At 37.9% G+C, this 15,419-nt stretch overlaps 1 protein-coding gene across 2 annotated transcripts in view; it reads right to left on the bottom strand.

The window, feature by feature from the left end:
- Nucleotides 1–3,265: 3,265 nt before the first annotated feature.
- LOC117973031 (protein patched homolog 1-like) overlaps nucleotides 3,266–15,419 on the bottom strand; it is a 54,044-nt gene continuing 41,890 nt past the window's right edge. For both annotated transcript variants that reach the window (XM_059035067.1, XM_034923942.2), the window contains exons 18-24: nucleotides 14,883–15,163; nucleotides 12,855–12,992; nucleotides 12,203–12,345; nucleotides 8,444–8,543; nucleotides 7,574–7,828; nucleotides 6,300–6,864; nucleotides 3,266–5,416 (exon numbers count right to left, since the gene is read on the bottom strand). In XM_059035067.1, the coding sequence (XP_058891050.1) occupies nucleotides 6,301–6,864; nucleotides 7,574–7,828; nucleotides 8,444–8,543; nucleotides 12,203–12,345; nucleotides 12,855–12,992; nucleotides 14,883–15,163 (1,481 nt within the window). In that variant the 3' untranslated portion in view covers nucleotides 3,266–5,416; nucleotide 6,300. The remainder of the gene's footprint in view (nucleotides 5,417–6,299; nucleotides 6,865–7,573; nucleotides 7,829–8,443; nucleotides 8,544–12,202; nucleotides 12,346–12,854; nucleotides 12,993–14,882; nucleotides 15,164–15,419) is intronic.

The raw sequence follows: 15,419 nt of genomic DNA, 5'->3' as shown, positions 1-15,419 counted from the left end.
GCCGGTAGGGTAAATAGGCTGTTGAAATTGTTTTATTTTCATTTAATATGTTTTAACCAAGAACATACATGGTGTTTTTTAAATGCCATTTTATCCACCTGGTGGCTGAAAGCTGCAACTGCAGTCACTTTCTTAACGGAAATGTTGTTTTTTTAAGCAGGATTCTAAGTCCTGAAGTTTACATTTGATCGGTGGTTATTCATTTTTCATTTATTTCATGAAAAAAAAAAATTAAAAAGCTTCTTCTACTAGGGCATCATTCAATGAACAATCTGTTCGATATTTATACTAGTTTCATTTATAGCAGCTGCTATTTGTAAGTCGTTTAGACTGAACACCCTGTTAAATAAATACATATATAAATAAATACATTAATAAAAATCGAAATGATTGGGCTTTTGTGGGACGTCAAAATATTATATAAAACAAAAAGGATTAAACAAAACAAATGAAACAATGTACTCATGGGGCTCCCACACAGTCTAAACAAAAGATGGAAAAAAAACTGGCTTCTAAGTAGAAGCAAACTGCTACTTAAATAGGTCACCCCTATAACAACGCACACTTGCAAACATTAAACAGTGTTGTACAAAATGGTTAAATGGAAGTAGTATTTTTCATAGCAGTAGGCTACTGAATGAGTGCTAACCAATGTTTTAAAATATATTTTCTCACAACTGCTTTTTTAAAACTGTAGAAAACTTTACAAATTCCAATCAAAAAAATGTTAAGCCTGTGACAAAACTGGTACAGTATTCACCACTGGTCCTAGTCTTGTGAACAAATAAAATAGTCATGTTTGACAACATATGCCATTTAAACTACAAATTATAAAGTATTAGTAAGAAAAAGGTTTTATTAAGATTTCAAAAGTGCTAAAAAGTAAACTTGGATACATGTGTGTCTTGCACTATGTCTTTGAAAAGGAATACATGTGTTTGGGAATTATTTTAGAATTAAAACACATAGGGCTGTTGTCTAAATTAAATGTTACCACTTCCAGTCTCTATGCAGTATTTTCTTATGAAAATTAAACTTTTTGTGGTATAATTAACAGGCTGTACATTGTCTTGTACTGCTATAAGCCACATAAGTGATTGTGTTGTAAGGATATGGCTGTGTGATTCTTGTATCAGCTACACACCTCCTAAAAAATCACTTCAAATGTTTAAAAATGGTCATTTCTGTAACATCTCTACGTTGAGGTTGACAGCATTGTTACAGTAATGACACTGTTACTTAAAAATTCTGCTCATCTGTGTGTCAAGCTTTTTCACTACGAACACTGGTACCTCAGTCAGTTAAAGTGTTTGTAGTGAAACAGCTTGACATCAGTGCTTCCATTTTAAAACTGCTGAATAATGCAACAGGGTTGCTTGGATAAAGGGCTTCGACTGTACTTTCACAGTGTAAAAAATACACCAGAGATCCTGGTTAGAGATGTTGGTTTTCACAGCCTTGCTAATAAAGACCTACGAAAGAGATTATATATATAGATAGATAGATAGATAGATAGATAGATAGATAGATAGATAGATAGATAGATAGATAGATAGATAGATAGATAGATAGATATATATATATATATATATATATTAGTACAACTAAATAACCTTTTGGATGCACCCATGTAATAAATAAGGCACAGTTGTTGTCTAAATCAGTTTTTTAAATTACATTCTAATGCATTTTAAGTCACTTTGCTTAAAATGCATGCATTACATGTTGTATTAACTGTTTTTTTAAGGTATATAATTCAAAAGTTTAATATCTATCATTCCTGAATGTTTTGAAACAGACTGTCGAACGTTTCTGTCTAATGTTTCTTGCAGATCTTTTTTTGAATTCTAATAAAATATGAGTAAATCTTACAGTCATTGGCAGTAGAAATATAATCCATTACGCTCATGTCAACAGAGTAATCATTCTCTCAGTGGTTATGTACACTAAGAGAGTTTTACAGGCAGGCATGTTTTAGACATCGTTCACTTAAAATGCACAAAATCACAATTCATCAGTCATTATAAAAAGGTGTGTATAAAAATGCTTACGATTCAGACTAATTGAATGGGCCATGGATCAAGTTTTTTTTTTTTTTTTTTTTTTTTTTTTTTAAAACACAAATAATACCTGTTAATATTTGAAAACTAAGTAGGAGTAATGTTAGGTTAAGTTACTTCACAAATCACAGCAAAACCGGTGCTGAAACTGTTTGGCAGATTGTTGATCATAATCCCTGGTAATTCCATCTATAGTTTAAAAAATATACCGTCTAAAATAATTTTGACAGGCATGAACCTGATTTAAAGCACAAATCGTCTCTTCTGTTCACTTTACATCTTGTGGAATAGAACTTCAAGCAGAGGCGTTTGAGCATTTCCTAAGCAACATTTAGTGATAAGGAATTCAGTCTGACACTGTTAAAACTGCATAGTGCACTACATGTTGAATAACTAAAGTGCCATCAACTCTATTTACACTTCACAAAATAGCCATCTGATTTGACTGGAGTTGGGATGTCTGTGTTTGAGGCCAAATCCATGGGCAGAAATCAAGGGAGTAGCACAAGTTAAAAACGTTAAGACAATTCAAAACCTGCAGATTTTTTTTTCCCACAAAAAAAATAAAAAAAATAACATTAGGGGAGACTCTGGAGATTGCCAAAATACCTAACCTAAACTAGTCATTACTAACATTATGTCTGGTATCTGCATTCATACGGACAACAACATCATCTGCACTGCGCCTTTCAAAAGCTGGTGAGCATGAGCAACAGTACAGTACTTATTTTTAACAAATCTCCTTGAAAATCAATAGGAAACAATAGTGTACATATCTCAGCAACTGTACAAAGGTTTATCCATACTGGATCCCCAATTCCACTAATATTATGAGGAAGTCAGAAAGGCATAATTAGCCTAATATTCTGTTGAGCTAGGAGGTTAATAGTTAAATGTCTTATTTTTGTATGTGCCTACAAAAATAAGAAATTAGGTTATTATCATAACCCTGGTTCCCTGAAATAGAAATGTAACCATTAAATACAATGCTACCAGTGGATGTGTTGAGAGACTTCAATCAGGTATTGCACTGGATAATTCAATCTATGCAGTTCTGTGTCTGTCAGTGTCCCTAAATGCGGCAACATGAGTAGAATGTCCTTTAAAAAAAAAAAAAAAAATAATAATCATCATTTCAAGTCAAGGTGACCAAACAAACAAAACAAATCCATATGTACAAACAACATTGCACAGCAGTTTACATATTTCCTTTAAGTTTCATTTTTTATTTGAGTTATAAACAAAGACACAAATAAGTTATAATATTTTTTATGTTAGAATTCTATCAGTGTTTGAACATTATTATTATTTAGAGAGCTTGTACAATTTCCACTTTCATGGCTACTTTCATAAACCCCCCAAAAAGAACTGGCATCTTTATGAATATGCACTCTCTTTTAATACTGCTAAGAACCACTTTTGTCTGAGAGCAAGTTAACAATGAAAGTGTGCACTTTATCTATTTCTCTGTTATGTTCCAACATAATGGTATCAATACATATAAACTCTTTAAAAATATACTTCTGTCAAAAGACTTGACAACTACTATGTACACTACAAAAATAAATTCATATAAATAATTTATATGGCATACATTTATCTTTGTAACTGAAATGACACAAACCCACCCCTGCCAAAAAAATGGCAGTCAGTAAGACCCAGTTTGAATATTTTTTTTCCTTTTACATCCTCACTCTAATAGCTACATTGAGTCCTTAATGTAAATGTTATATACTCTCTTTCCTATTTAACATTAGTAAGCACTTTATACAGATAAAATTCCATTACAAAGTAAAAACATAACTGTAATAGTGTTTTTTCAATAGAAGTAGAAATCCCTGCATTTTTGTTATAAACTGGCATATGACCAATACTTAAAGAAAAAAAAAAAAACAACAAACAAAAACAATTCTTATGATACAAAAATATAAATATCACAAAAAATACAAAACATAGATTTTTTTTTTTTTTAAATGAACAATAAAATAGTTGCCAGCCACGGAGCTCTCCTTTGGCCAATGTGACTTCAGGAGAAAACGACTACACTGTGTAGAGCCAGCAGACAGTACAAGAGAAAAGAACAAAGAAGAAAAAAACATACAGCTGTGTTTGATAGAGAATTAAAAATGTCAAACTTGGGAGGGGAAATGCTGACATTAGTGACAGACAGACAGACAGACAACAACTTAGCAGCGGCAGGAAGCCATTCCGACCCCTGACACAATCACATGTATATTTGGCAGTTGAGGTCAGCTTCAAATTAGTGTCATACAATTTGGTTGTGGATTTTAATCCACTGCTTGAGCTAAATTGAGGCCCACTGTCCTTGTTGTCACTTGAAGTATATGTATCTTATATTGTGCTGGTCTAGTAAAGCCACCTAGTGCTTAACCCTTAGTGCGCTTGTCAGAGTAGCTTATTTGAAACAGAGAAAAAAAAAAAATGAAGCCTACCCATTTTTTTTTTGCCATAGTACATTATTTACTGCAATCAAGTGCCAAATTTTAACTGAATTGGTTGTAACTAAAACTAAAATGGATTTTGGAAAAGTGTTTTTGTGTGATTAGTCATGAAAACAAGTTGTACATCTGACAAAAGGAATGAGCAAGCTCAAAGATATCTTCACATATCAAAACATTTGGCAGTTGAGTTTTAGTTTGAGTGTGAGCGCACTATGGGCTGTCATACAGTAAAATAACATTGATAAAAAGGTTACAGCATCAGAGCCAAAAGAAACGAAAAGGGAAAAAAAACAGCAAGAGCTACAGCCACAGAGTCACAAAGATTAACGTGCTTATTCTTCATATCTGCTCATCTTAAATATCACGCATAGCGTGTTTCAAAGTAAAATAGTAACATTTCATACTACCACAGGTGTGATATGCAAATTAACATATTTAAAACAAAATGTGTACCTTTATACACACTCATACACATACAAATGAATTCCTATAAACAATAAAAGCAATATTTGCATAGAATTATACAAGTAAATTATACAATATTTAAGCAGCAACAATGTATGCTCAAATGTAATGTCTAGATTAAGCTTAATTGGTGCACAGATACACAGATCAATGTACAGATCACACAGAACAGTGTCCCCAGTCTACTGACCGGGGTTCAACAGCTCCTAAATGATACTACTTTACATTGTACATTTGTATTACACATGTGTACATCTTTTAAATATTTATAGAAATATTAAACAAAATATTACACTAGGTTACAGTAACAGTGAACTGTCTTCCTGATGCAGCATGTCCTTCCAATTATGTAGCTTCAAGCAGTTCTCCTCAAGGTTCAGAACAGAAGGATGTCCTATCTTTGGCCTTTTGTGCTTCAAAATGTAACCACTAAAGAAACAAAAAAAGAAAGAAATGGAAATGGTTCAGAACAGCATAGAACTAAAGCTCACTCATTACAAATACAACTAAATCAATTTGGAGGCAGTCAAAGACAGAATAATTGCACTCCACACACAGCTTAAAACTTAAAGAAATATAGAGTTGGGGAATGTCTTCTATGTAAATTATTGCAGTTATGTGCACATAGCACCGCTGGGCTGTGCGTGCTACCATGTGTGACCATGTGACCTTCAGAAAAGGGTGGAATTCAGTGGTCACTAAATTCAGATGTTGTTGACCGAGGAGACACCACCATGTGTGTGTGCAAAAAGTGTGATCAGCAGCTGAGTTTGAATGTGTATAATTGAAGGCAGGACTCACTTCACATGATGCTGCAGACCAGTGGGGTAAAAGAACAGTGGGTTGCTGTTGGAACCAAAGGGCCCTAAAGGACCTACACCAGGCTGGTGGGTTCAGATGTTCAAACATGCTCTGACAGAATAACCAGTGGACAGTTGTCTGAATGACTAAACCACACATGGATTCCAGCATGGATGCTGGAAAAGTTCATAGACCAAAACTGAACACCATAAAGTGCATACCTAGTTAACAACATGCTTAAGTTGCTAAAGCATGTCATCAGCAAGTCTATAACCTATGCTCTGTTAATATTAGGGCTACTCCCCGAGATCACAGAGCCTTACATACAATAGAACAATCAAACACCCCCCAACTCCCTTCATTTTCAATTAAACGTGACATACACTGGCCTTTGAGGTAAAACTGCTTAGCACTTCCTATATTAAATTGTTTTGTGACCATACTGTCAGCCTCTGATGCAAAATATCAAAAGCTGGGACCCAGTACATTGTTTCCGTCCACAAGAGCTCACCTTATCTTGCATTGCTGCCGCCTCCACCATTCGTTTCACATTCTACGTCCTGCAGCTCCATAGCCTCCACTTTCGAGCCCCTTCTCTCGCTGTGGACATTAAAAGGCACATGGGGGTCTTCGAATGGTGCCTGGTCAGTCTCTTGGTACCCCTCACGTGACGGGAACCCCCTGTAAGGGGGGTTCTGTCCGGGCAGGGAGGAGTGCACAGCCACGGTGACCGAGGCTGAGGCAGTCACAGTAGTGATAGGCTGGCAGTACGCTGGCACGGAAGCACCTGTGGGAGTGAAAAGCGGGTGTCTAGTGTTGTGAGAGCGGGAGCGATGTCCAGAGCGGTCCCTATTGCTAGGGCCAGAATGCCCTTGAGTAGAAGTTTCAAAAGCGTCCACGCGCGGCCGGTGAGGAGGTGCCTGATGTTGATGTTGTTGATGATGCTGCTGCTGCTGGCTGTCCCTTGTCGACTCCCTCCTTGGGTCCCTGCTGCTTCTCCAGGCTTGCTGGGGTCGATCTTCTGGAGGATGAGGCTGAAGTCTGGTTCTGGGCTGGTGATACATCGGCTGAACAACCTGCAGTTAGAAAAAGCATCATGTCGAGGAACTGTTCAAAAAGAAGTTTGCAAATATATTGGCCAAAACATTTGGTGTCATTGGATCTGGAGATCAGTTTCTTGCCTTTGGTAAGGGTAAAATACATTTAAAGCCACCATCATGTGGACTTTTTATTTATTTATTTATTTTATTAATTATGGTAGAATTTTTTACTGCAGTTTGCAATAAGCAACTGCACCAAGGTTTAATCTGAACATTCAAGCTATTCTGATAAGCCTTACAGGCATTATTAAACATCATAATTAAAAATAACTGATTTAATTAAAGTAGAATTATACCTCCCTGAAAATACATGTTGGCACCTGAAATGTCTTTATTAAAAGAATGTTGGTAAATAGACCAATTTTTTTATTTGTATTTTTGTTATAAAATCTTGAATACCAAATTTACTTTAAAACTAGCACAGTGTCCTTGTGCTTTTAAGCCACAATGAGCAGCAATGTCCAGATTGTTAAAACAATAATGTCAAGCAAAATGTCAAGTAAAATCTAACTCTAGACATGTGTTCATTTCCTGTTTTATAAACTCCCTTGGTCAATATAATGCTGTCTTTGATATCTAAAGGTGGTTCTGGACTTTTTACCTAAAACCTAAAAAAATTAAATAAAAAAAGGCAACAGTCCATGCTATACAAGGTAGAATTAGCGTTGAGCTTCTGAGGACTTACAGTGGACCTGGGGAAGCCAGAGTTCTCTGGGACCTCCACCATGATCTGGTGTGTGGGATGAGCATTGCTCTGGCCTCCCTCGTACAGGTGGAGCTCATCACTGATCCCTGATACCGTGGTCTGAGAACTGTACTCCGAGTCTGACGAATCGGAGCCATTGGTAACGTGGTTGGGGTGGACCGTGAACCTCACGATGCGAGGAGGTGGCTCAGGAGATGGGGTGGGCAGCCGGCTCCTTCCATCAGTCGGAGAAACCTGGAACAGCAATACACAACATTAGAGAGTTGAAAGCACAGTATGCTTAGGGTCTCCACTACATCCCCAGCATAAGTATGAGAAACATAATTATGAGAAGCTGGTGATTAGAAGGGGTCTGTCTGTCTATATTTATTTAACTTACATTTTTACATCTACAGCTTCAGAACTGCCTATACATTTGTGATGAAACTTGGCTAGGACATTTTTTGGTACAAAATATTGAGCGTATCAGAATTCAGTGATATACAGTATCAAGGAACCTGTCCATCTGTAACACTAGCATTTTTAAAATGTATAAACTGACAATGTAGGTCATGGTGTTTTACTTTTCCATGTGCTGATGTGTGTTTTCTAAGATTTAAACTACTTTACTGGGTTTACTTTCATTTCTTTTGAACTAGTTGGATATAATGAGTTATCTTCTTTTAACTATCATAACTGATTAAGTAGTTTGTTTCTTACACTGAAAAAAAACAAAATTCAGCAATGATATACAGTATCAAATTAAATTAGTTTACTAGTCTGCTGAAATGTTGAAAGAGCTAACTAATAGGCACATATAAATAAAACAAACCGCATACACAGTCACTTCGAAAGAGATTTAGGTCTTACCTCAGGATACGGCCCAAAATATGACAACAGAACAGGAAGTAGCACCAATCCGTTCAGAACACCTAACACAGTCAGGATTGCCAGTACAGCAAAGAAATACCTATTAAAACAGAAAATCCTGAATTACTTCTCTGAAACCTCTTTCCATACAAGCACATACAACATGTTTTTAGTTTGAAGATAGTGTAAATGTGTTTACCTTCTGTGAGGCCACAAAGAGCAAAAGTGTTAGTAAAAAAAAAAAAAACAGAAAAGAAAGAAAGGAAACAAAGGTTAGTTGGATGATTCACAGAAAACCTTTCTGTGGCACATGCAGTGTCGGTTATAACTGTGTTAAGCAAACTGAAAAAAAATGACGGAATGTGGAGTCAATGGCTGAAGAGACTCAAAGCACAAGTACAATGAGGGGGCCTCACTAATGAAAACCCAGCAGAAGCAAACAAATGAAGTGAAGGGTGTAGAATTTAAACAATTTAGTCTAGGAGGAAGAGAGGGGCTGTTCTCTCAGCAGCTAATCCACTGTGAAATGCTCCTGCATTTTACAGCTGAATCCCTTATTAAAACTCTGGTGTATCAGGTAAGACCCCCCCTTTATTAAAAGGGCAGCAGTGTGGAGTAGTGGTTAGGGCTCTGGACTCTTGACCGGAGGGTCGTGGGTTCAAATCCCGGTGGGGACACTGCTGCTGTACCCTTGAGCAAGGTACTTTACCTAGATTGCTCCAGTAAAAAAAAAAAAAAAAAAAAAAAAAAAACCCAACTGTATAAATGGGTAATTGTATGTAAAAATAGTGTGATATCTTGTAACAATTGTAAGTCGCCCTGGATAAGGGCGTCAGCTAAGAAATTAATAATAATAATAATATTAAGCACAACTTTCCCGCTTACAATTCTACGTTTCGTTCAGACTAAATAGCTCAAATTGCACTTTTTTTTTTTTTAAGAACATGGGGACCAGTGTTCTGCATTAAACGCTGTCCATTCTGTAGCAAACTAAAGCATTTTCTGTGAATAAGAGCATTTCACAATGGCGTAGCTGCACTGCAAACTAATCTTTTGTTGGACAATTTAGAATTTCTGAATGCTCTTGTTTTGCCTTCGCCAATTCAGACGTAAAACAGAAAAGAAGAAGAAAGAAAGCAAAAGAGCTCGAGTGCTGTGCAAGGAGTTGCAGAAGTGAAAGAAAAAAAGAAAGCCCAAATCGTTGTCCTTTCCCACCATTTAGGGTTAAGGTCTGGGATCCTTCGGCAGATCCAAGGTAAGCCTGTCAATGGGAGGACGGGTCTTGCCAGCTGGTATGCCGCACAGCTGGAGTTCAGACTAAACTCACCGACATACTCATAACTAATGATTCCAAAGGAGACATTTTTTTATTATTGGATTTGCCAGAGTAATAGAGGCTCTCCTGACAGTGTGGCAACATAACACACTGGCTTCTGCTTTTTATTCAACGGGACTCAGCAAGCACAAAAGGCCTTATTTAGTATGATCCATGTTCAAAAAGAAGGTGGCCTTTAAATTTAAGTATAAGCCTAACTATAATGCCGACGGATTTATAGCGTTTTAATAACAACTCTGAATACCTAATAAGTAGACTAAATTCACAAGTCTTTATTTTTTTTAAATTGTACTCGTACAAACACATGCCGCTGTATGAAGAACACATAGTTGAAAGACTTGTCATTGAATTTCAAAGGTTCTTTTAGTATAAAGCTGAGAAATGGCTGGAGAGATCGCAGTATTTTGTTTGTCCAACTCTTTAGCACACACTCAGGATTTGATTTCTGTGAATGCCGAATGGACAGTTCATTCATCAATCTCGTTAGCCTACCAGCTGTTCTACATTTCTCTAAATCACTACAACAGAGCAAGTCAGTGCAGTCAGAAGAGTTTGTTTTATTATTTGTCTTGGAAAAACAAGAAGAGTCGAGGCCAGATTCTGCCCGGAAACAAGAGGAGGGAGGAAAAAGTCAAAAAGCCAAACAGTTGCTTCTTTATTAGCTAAATAAATATCATTGCAAAAAAATGGAAACAGAGTGAGCCCATAATCCACTCTGAGTAAATGTCTGTTTGATCAATCAGTTTTTAGAATCACAACATCATTATAGGTATTTTAAAGTGGATGCAAACATTAATTGCAGTGAACAGCAAATCTGTGTTGAGGCAGAAATTATTTTTAAAAACACACAGCTTAAACAGGGCAATCACAAGTTGATTAAACAGAGGCCCCCTGTCTAAACAACTCTTGATGAGATAAAGTGGCAGCAATAGCCACCTCCCTGGTGTGCCTCAATTCACCTATGACCCAACACTATTTATTTTAGGTGGATGGGGAGAAACACGGTCAGTCTATTCCCAGCCATGAGGGTTAGGGCACTGCCAGACTTGTACCTGAGCTCCAGGCTGAGATATTTATTTGTTCTGCCCTACCTCTAGCTTACTTCAGATTCCCCTCTCCACCCCCCTCCAGCAGCCACAAGCGCCTGTCACAAAGAGCCAGTGTTACAGCGAACATGAGCCACTTTATTTTTTTTCCTTTGCAGAACTCCACAGGTTGTTGGTGTAGGAAAGCCATCTGTTTCACGGCTCTTCTCAAATTCCCCAAAAAACCCTGCTCCCTTGTCTGGGCTGATGAACTCCTGAATCTTAATTAAACCCACTAGCAACTGGCTGCCTTTAGCTCAAACAGTAAATCCTTCAACTTAATTTTCTTCCACAAGATTACGTTGTAACTATCAGAGAACAGCTTTGGACTTCTTAGCATACTTCTTAGCATATTCTTAGCATAAGGCAGCAGTGTGGAGTCGTGGTTAGGGCTCAGGACTCTTGACCGGACGGTTGTGGGTTCAATCCCCGGTGGGGGACACTGCTGCTGTACCCTTGAGCAAGGTACTTTACCTAGATTGCTCCAGTAAAAACCCAACTGTATAAATGGATAATTGTATGTAAAAAATAATGTGATATCTTGTAACAATTGTAAGTCGCCCTGGATAAGGGCGTCTGCTAAGAAATAAATAATAATAATAATATGTACATTTATACATAAAACACCTATGGTGACCTTCATACATTTTCTCATCTTGTTGTATCACCCTACATTGATCTCACACTGTAAAAACAATTTAACTAACAAAGGCAATTAAATTGGTGGGTCTCTCGTACAAAAATATATAACATCCCTTTTGAGTTTCAATCACTCAGATTATTTTTCTTTCAAAGAGCTACAAATGGTTAAACAAACAAGTTTTACAAAAAAAAGATTTAAAAACCTTTCTATACTTTCTATCCTTTTATAATTTCTCTCCCACTGCTATTGTTCCCTGTCACGGGTTAGGATTGTGTCAACCACCAGAAGAAACTAAATCTTGCAAGGCACTTCCTTTTACAAATACTCAAGCACTGAAAAAATGCCACGTGTGAGCAGAAGAAAGGCAAAACGTTCTCAAAAAAAGCAAGAACAAAAGAAGCAGTGAGCGCAGGACAGGCTGCTTCCCCGCTCTGTGGTCTCTCAGGTAAATGCCTTTGCTTACAGAAGCCAGAGCAAGAGCAGGTCTTTAATGGGAGCCCAAGCGAGCAATTCTTAGCTAACTCAAGGTAAAACAGGAAACATTCAATGGTCAGTAAAGTGTAAGCAGCAATAGTCTGCAATGCTTGTGACCACCTGAAACTCATCTGAGAAAACAAGCATGTCCATGTCATTGACTGACAACAACAACACAACTGAAACAACAAGATGGTGGTGTGGGTGGTGGCAAGTTTTACCTGACAATGAAGTCGAATTCAGACCCGGCAAGCATCAGCACCCCAAGCAGTGTAGATACAGCGCCGTCCAGCACAGGTGCAAACATGTGTTCTAGTGCTAGAACAGCTCTGCGGTTCTGGTCCCCAATGGAGGTTAGGAAGGCCTGCAGAAGATAAGATCAGTGTAATGAAAGCCCCATGTTTCTGGTGAGAATCCCATATGCTCTGCCCGAGGTTTCTTTATTTTTTATTTTTTAAACTGCATATATGTGTACCCGCACATGTAAATATTACCAGAGGGAAATATTATCCACAGCTTTAAAAAAACATTTTATCATAGGTAAATAATAATAATGTGTATTGCTAATGCTATTTCACAATATTTACGTAACTAATATTTTTTTGGACCATGGAAAAATTCAACAAGTTGCAACTCTTGAATGAATGTAGGAAAATCACCTCTGTTACAGATGATAATAGCTGTCTGATTCATTAAATCCTCCTGGCTGCAAAACAGGGTAAAAGCAACAAGCATTGGGAAAGGAGATGTTGCATAACATTTAGACCACCATGGGCAAACTTCCATTTTTACTTTAAGGAGGGAGGGAGGGAGGGGGCCTACAAAAGCAGGGCTAATCTGGGAAATGTGGTGCTGTGCTGCCAGTGTACATACCAGAGCAACATGAACTGTAAACTCCACTCCGATTCCCACAGAAGCAATGAGGATGACCACTGGGACTGCACTCAGCTTGATTCCAATCAGCCCCATCATTCCAAACAGCTCTACAGTCATCAGGGACAAGACCAGCACCTGAGGATTAGAAACCCCCTGAGTTAGACAATCTCACAGACAGAATGATTTCTGCTGCCTTTTTCACCCCCTTTCTTCTATTTACGTTTCAGGAGCACCACAGTCGGAACATGTCTTTCACAGAAATCAACACAAAAACCAAGATGTCGTGTGTCCAACCCCAACGACCCCCCACTCCACTCGTTTCTCAGAACAAAAAGGCAATGAACCTTACAAATGTAAATTTAAAACAGTTCCACAAGGAGATGGTGGGCAATGCTGCGGCGCTGAAATGAATTCTCTATTGATTAGGGTCGGACAAGGAGGAAAAAACATTCTCTGCCTGCAAATTTTGTTTCTTTACTTAAGTCACATCCACTGCCTCAGTAAACTCAGTGAACTGACAGCTCCATCTTTTTACTTCTTTTTTTTAGTGGCAAGATGAAAAAGTTGGTGGGTATTCTCTCTCTCAATCTCACTCTCTGTGTGTGTGTTTGGGGTCTCTTGCAGAAAATCAGAGTTCATTGAAGACGACTCTGGGTAAGCCCAAAGCCAGTACCAGAGTAAATGCCATTATCAGATGATGAGTGTCAAGTTACTGGGGGGCCTCCTGCCTTTGAAGAGGGTTCATGGGAGTTGGTTTGGGAGGGGGGGCGGACAAAGCAAACAGTTAAATTTGAGGCCGAGCTATAACTTTTTCTTTCATCTAGCTTGTAAAATGTAAGGATGAACAAGAAATCCAAGGCATGGCTTTAGAGGAATCTGGTAACTAAAACTTTCTCTGTAGTAAAACACTGAAAAGGAGATGAGACAAAGCAAAATAACTTTGAACCTGGTCTTACAGTGTTTTGAGACAAAAAAAGAGAGAAAAAAAAAAAACACTCAGTCTAATAGGCAACTGTTGCCCGGGTAACTTCAATTACATCCTAATTCACTTTAAACAACTGTCTCTTAAAGCTCCACTAGACTAAACAACTACCTTAAACTTAACAAGACACCCTTACTGTATACATGAGGTTCCCAGCTAGAAAACTACGGCTCACTCTTTTTTTTTTTTTTTTTTTTTTTTCAGCCACAAGCTTAGTGGAGCAGCAGCTTTCTCTAAAAATTAAGACTGTTAAAATCTGCAATGAGCTATGATTATAGAATAATGGAATATCATGGAATAAATACATGAATAAATAAATAAACCTACAGTAGTTAAAATGATAAAATACTTCATCTTGTGCAAACTTTGCTAAACTGATTCAATTCACTCAAAGAAAGTTTTATTTATTTATTCAACTGCAATTCCACTGAAATCTCTGTAGCAGATGCTCTGCAGAATAGCAATGCCACTGTCTCCTGGTGGAAGAATCTGGTACTGGATACTGCCAGCTTTTTACATCAACAGCATACTGGCATGCGACAGAGCCTTTGGTTTAATGGAAAGCTTGATTTCTTTTCCTTCCTCACAGGAAGCACAGACATAGCCCCAAGATTACCAACCCACCAGCCTTGTGTGGTAATTAAGGGGGTGGGAAGGGGTGCCTCGTGACTGACTATATAACTTGAAGCTTAAAAAAACAAAACAGAAAACCCATAGGGAACAGTTGGTCTTCTGTTAAAGAGCAGCAAGGCCAGGCAAATTGTCTTAGACCAATAAAACTCAACTTGAGGCATACTGCTGAAACCAAAGATCAATTTAATTGTCTTCTGGAGCATAAGCTCAGTCTGTAAAAGGTCAAAAGGGAAAGAAAAAAAAATGGTCTGAAAGATACACCAAAAAAAACATGTCTGGAAATGAGTGAGAAAGCTACAGCAGTTCTTCAGCGTGCATAAACATATCCATAAACATGAATGTGCATTCACCACCACAAATCAATCCTTCCCAACTGCAGCACAAACTTTCAAAAAAAGATCTGAACTTACGATGATACCAGCAGTCCAGGGGTTGAGTAGGAGGAGGGCACACACCAAGAAGGTGCAGGCCAGCACCACACTGATGGAGAGGAGCAGCCAGTGGCGCAGGCCGATGTACTGCTCCCAGAACAGGAAGGGGTAGCCATTGGGATAGTTGGGCACCCCCTGGTCACTGTAGTTGTTACAGATTGTCCTGACCCTCTCGATCGCTTCCACAAACTGGGGTGTCTCTTGTAGTCCATTGAGGTAGAAAGGAAACTGAGCATATTCGATAGGCTCTGCAGCAGGAACTAAGAGAAACAAAAACAGAACAAAACTGTTAAACCCCTTCGCAAAAAAGAAGCTCATATTGTTTTTTGCTGAAGAGCAACTGTAAACAGCTGGCTTTTCAAGGGGGGGTGGGCTTGTTTATTCTGTGTTTGTTCTGAATTGGTGCTTTATTTATGTTTAGATTTAGTTGTCACTAAAACAATATCCAGATCTTCAATTTAATGCCAGCAACATCCATGGTTCACACAATGCTTTATAATAGAGCCCCTTCAATAC

The sequence above is a fragment of the Acipenser ruthenus genome, chromosome 1, assembly GCF_902713425.1.
Source record: "Acipenser ruthenus chromosome 1, fAciRut3.2 maternal haplotype, whole genome shotgun sequence".
Lineage (NCBI taxonomy): Eukaryota > Metazoa > Chordata > Actinopteri > Acipenseriformes > Acipenseridae > Acipenser > Acipenser ruthenus.
The sequence above is the reverse complement of the archived record's forward strand: the minus strand, read 5'-3'. Positions and strand labels throughout refer to the sequence as shown.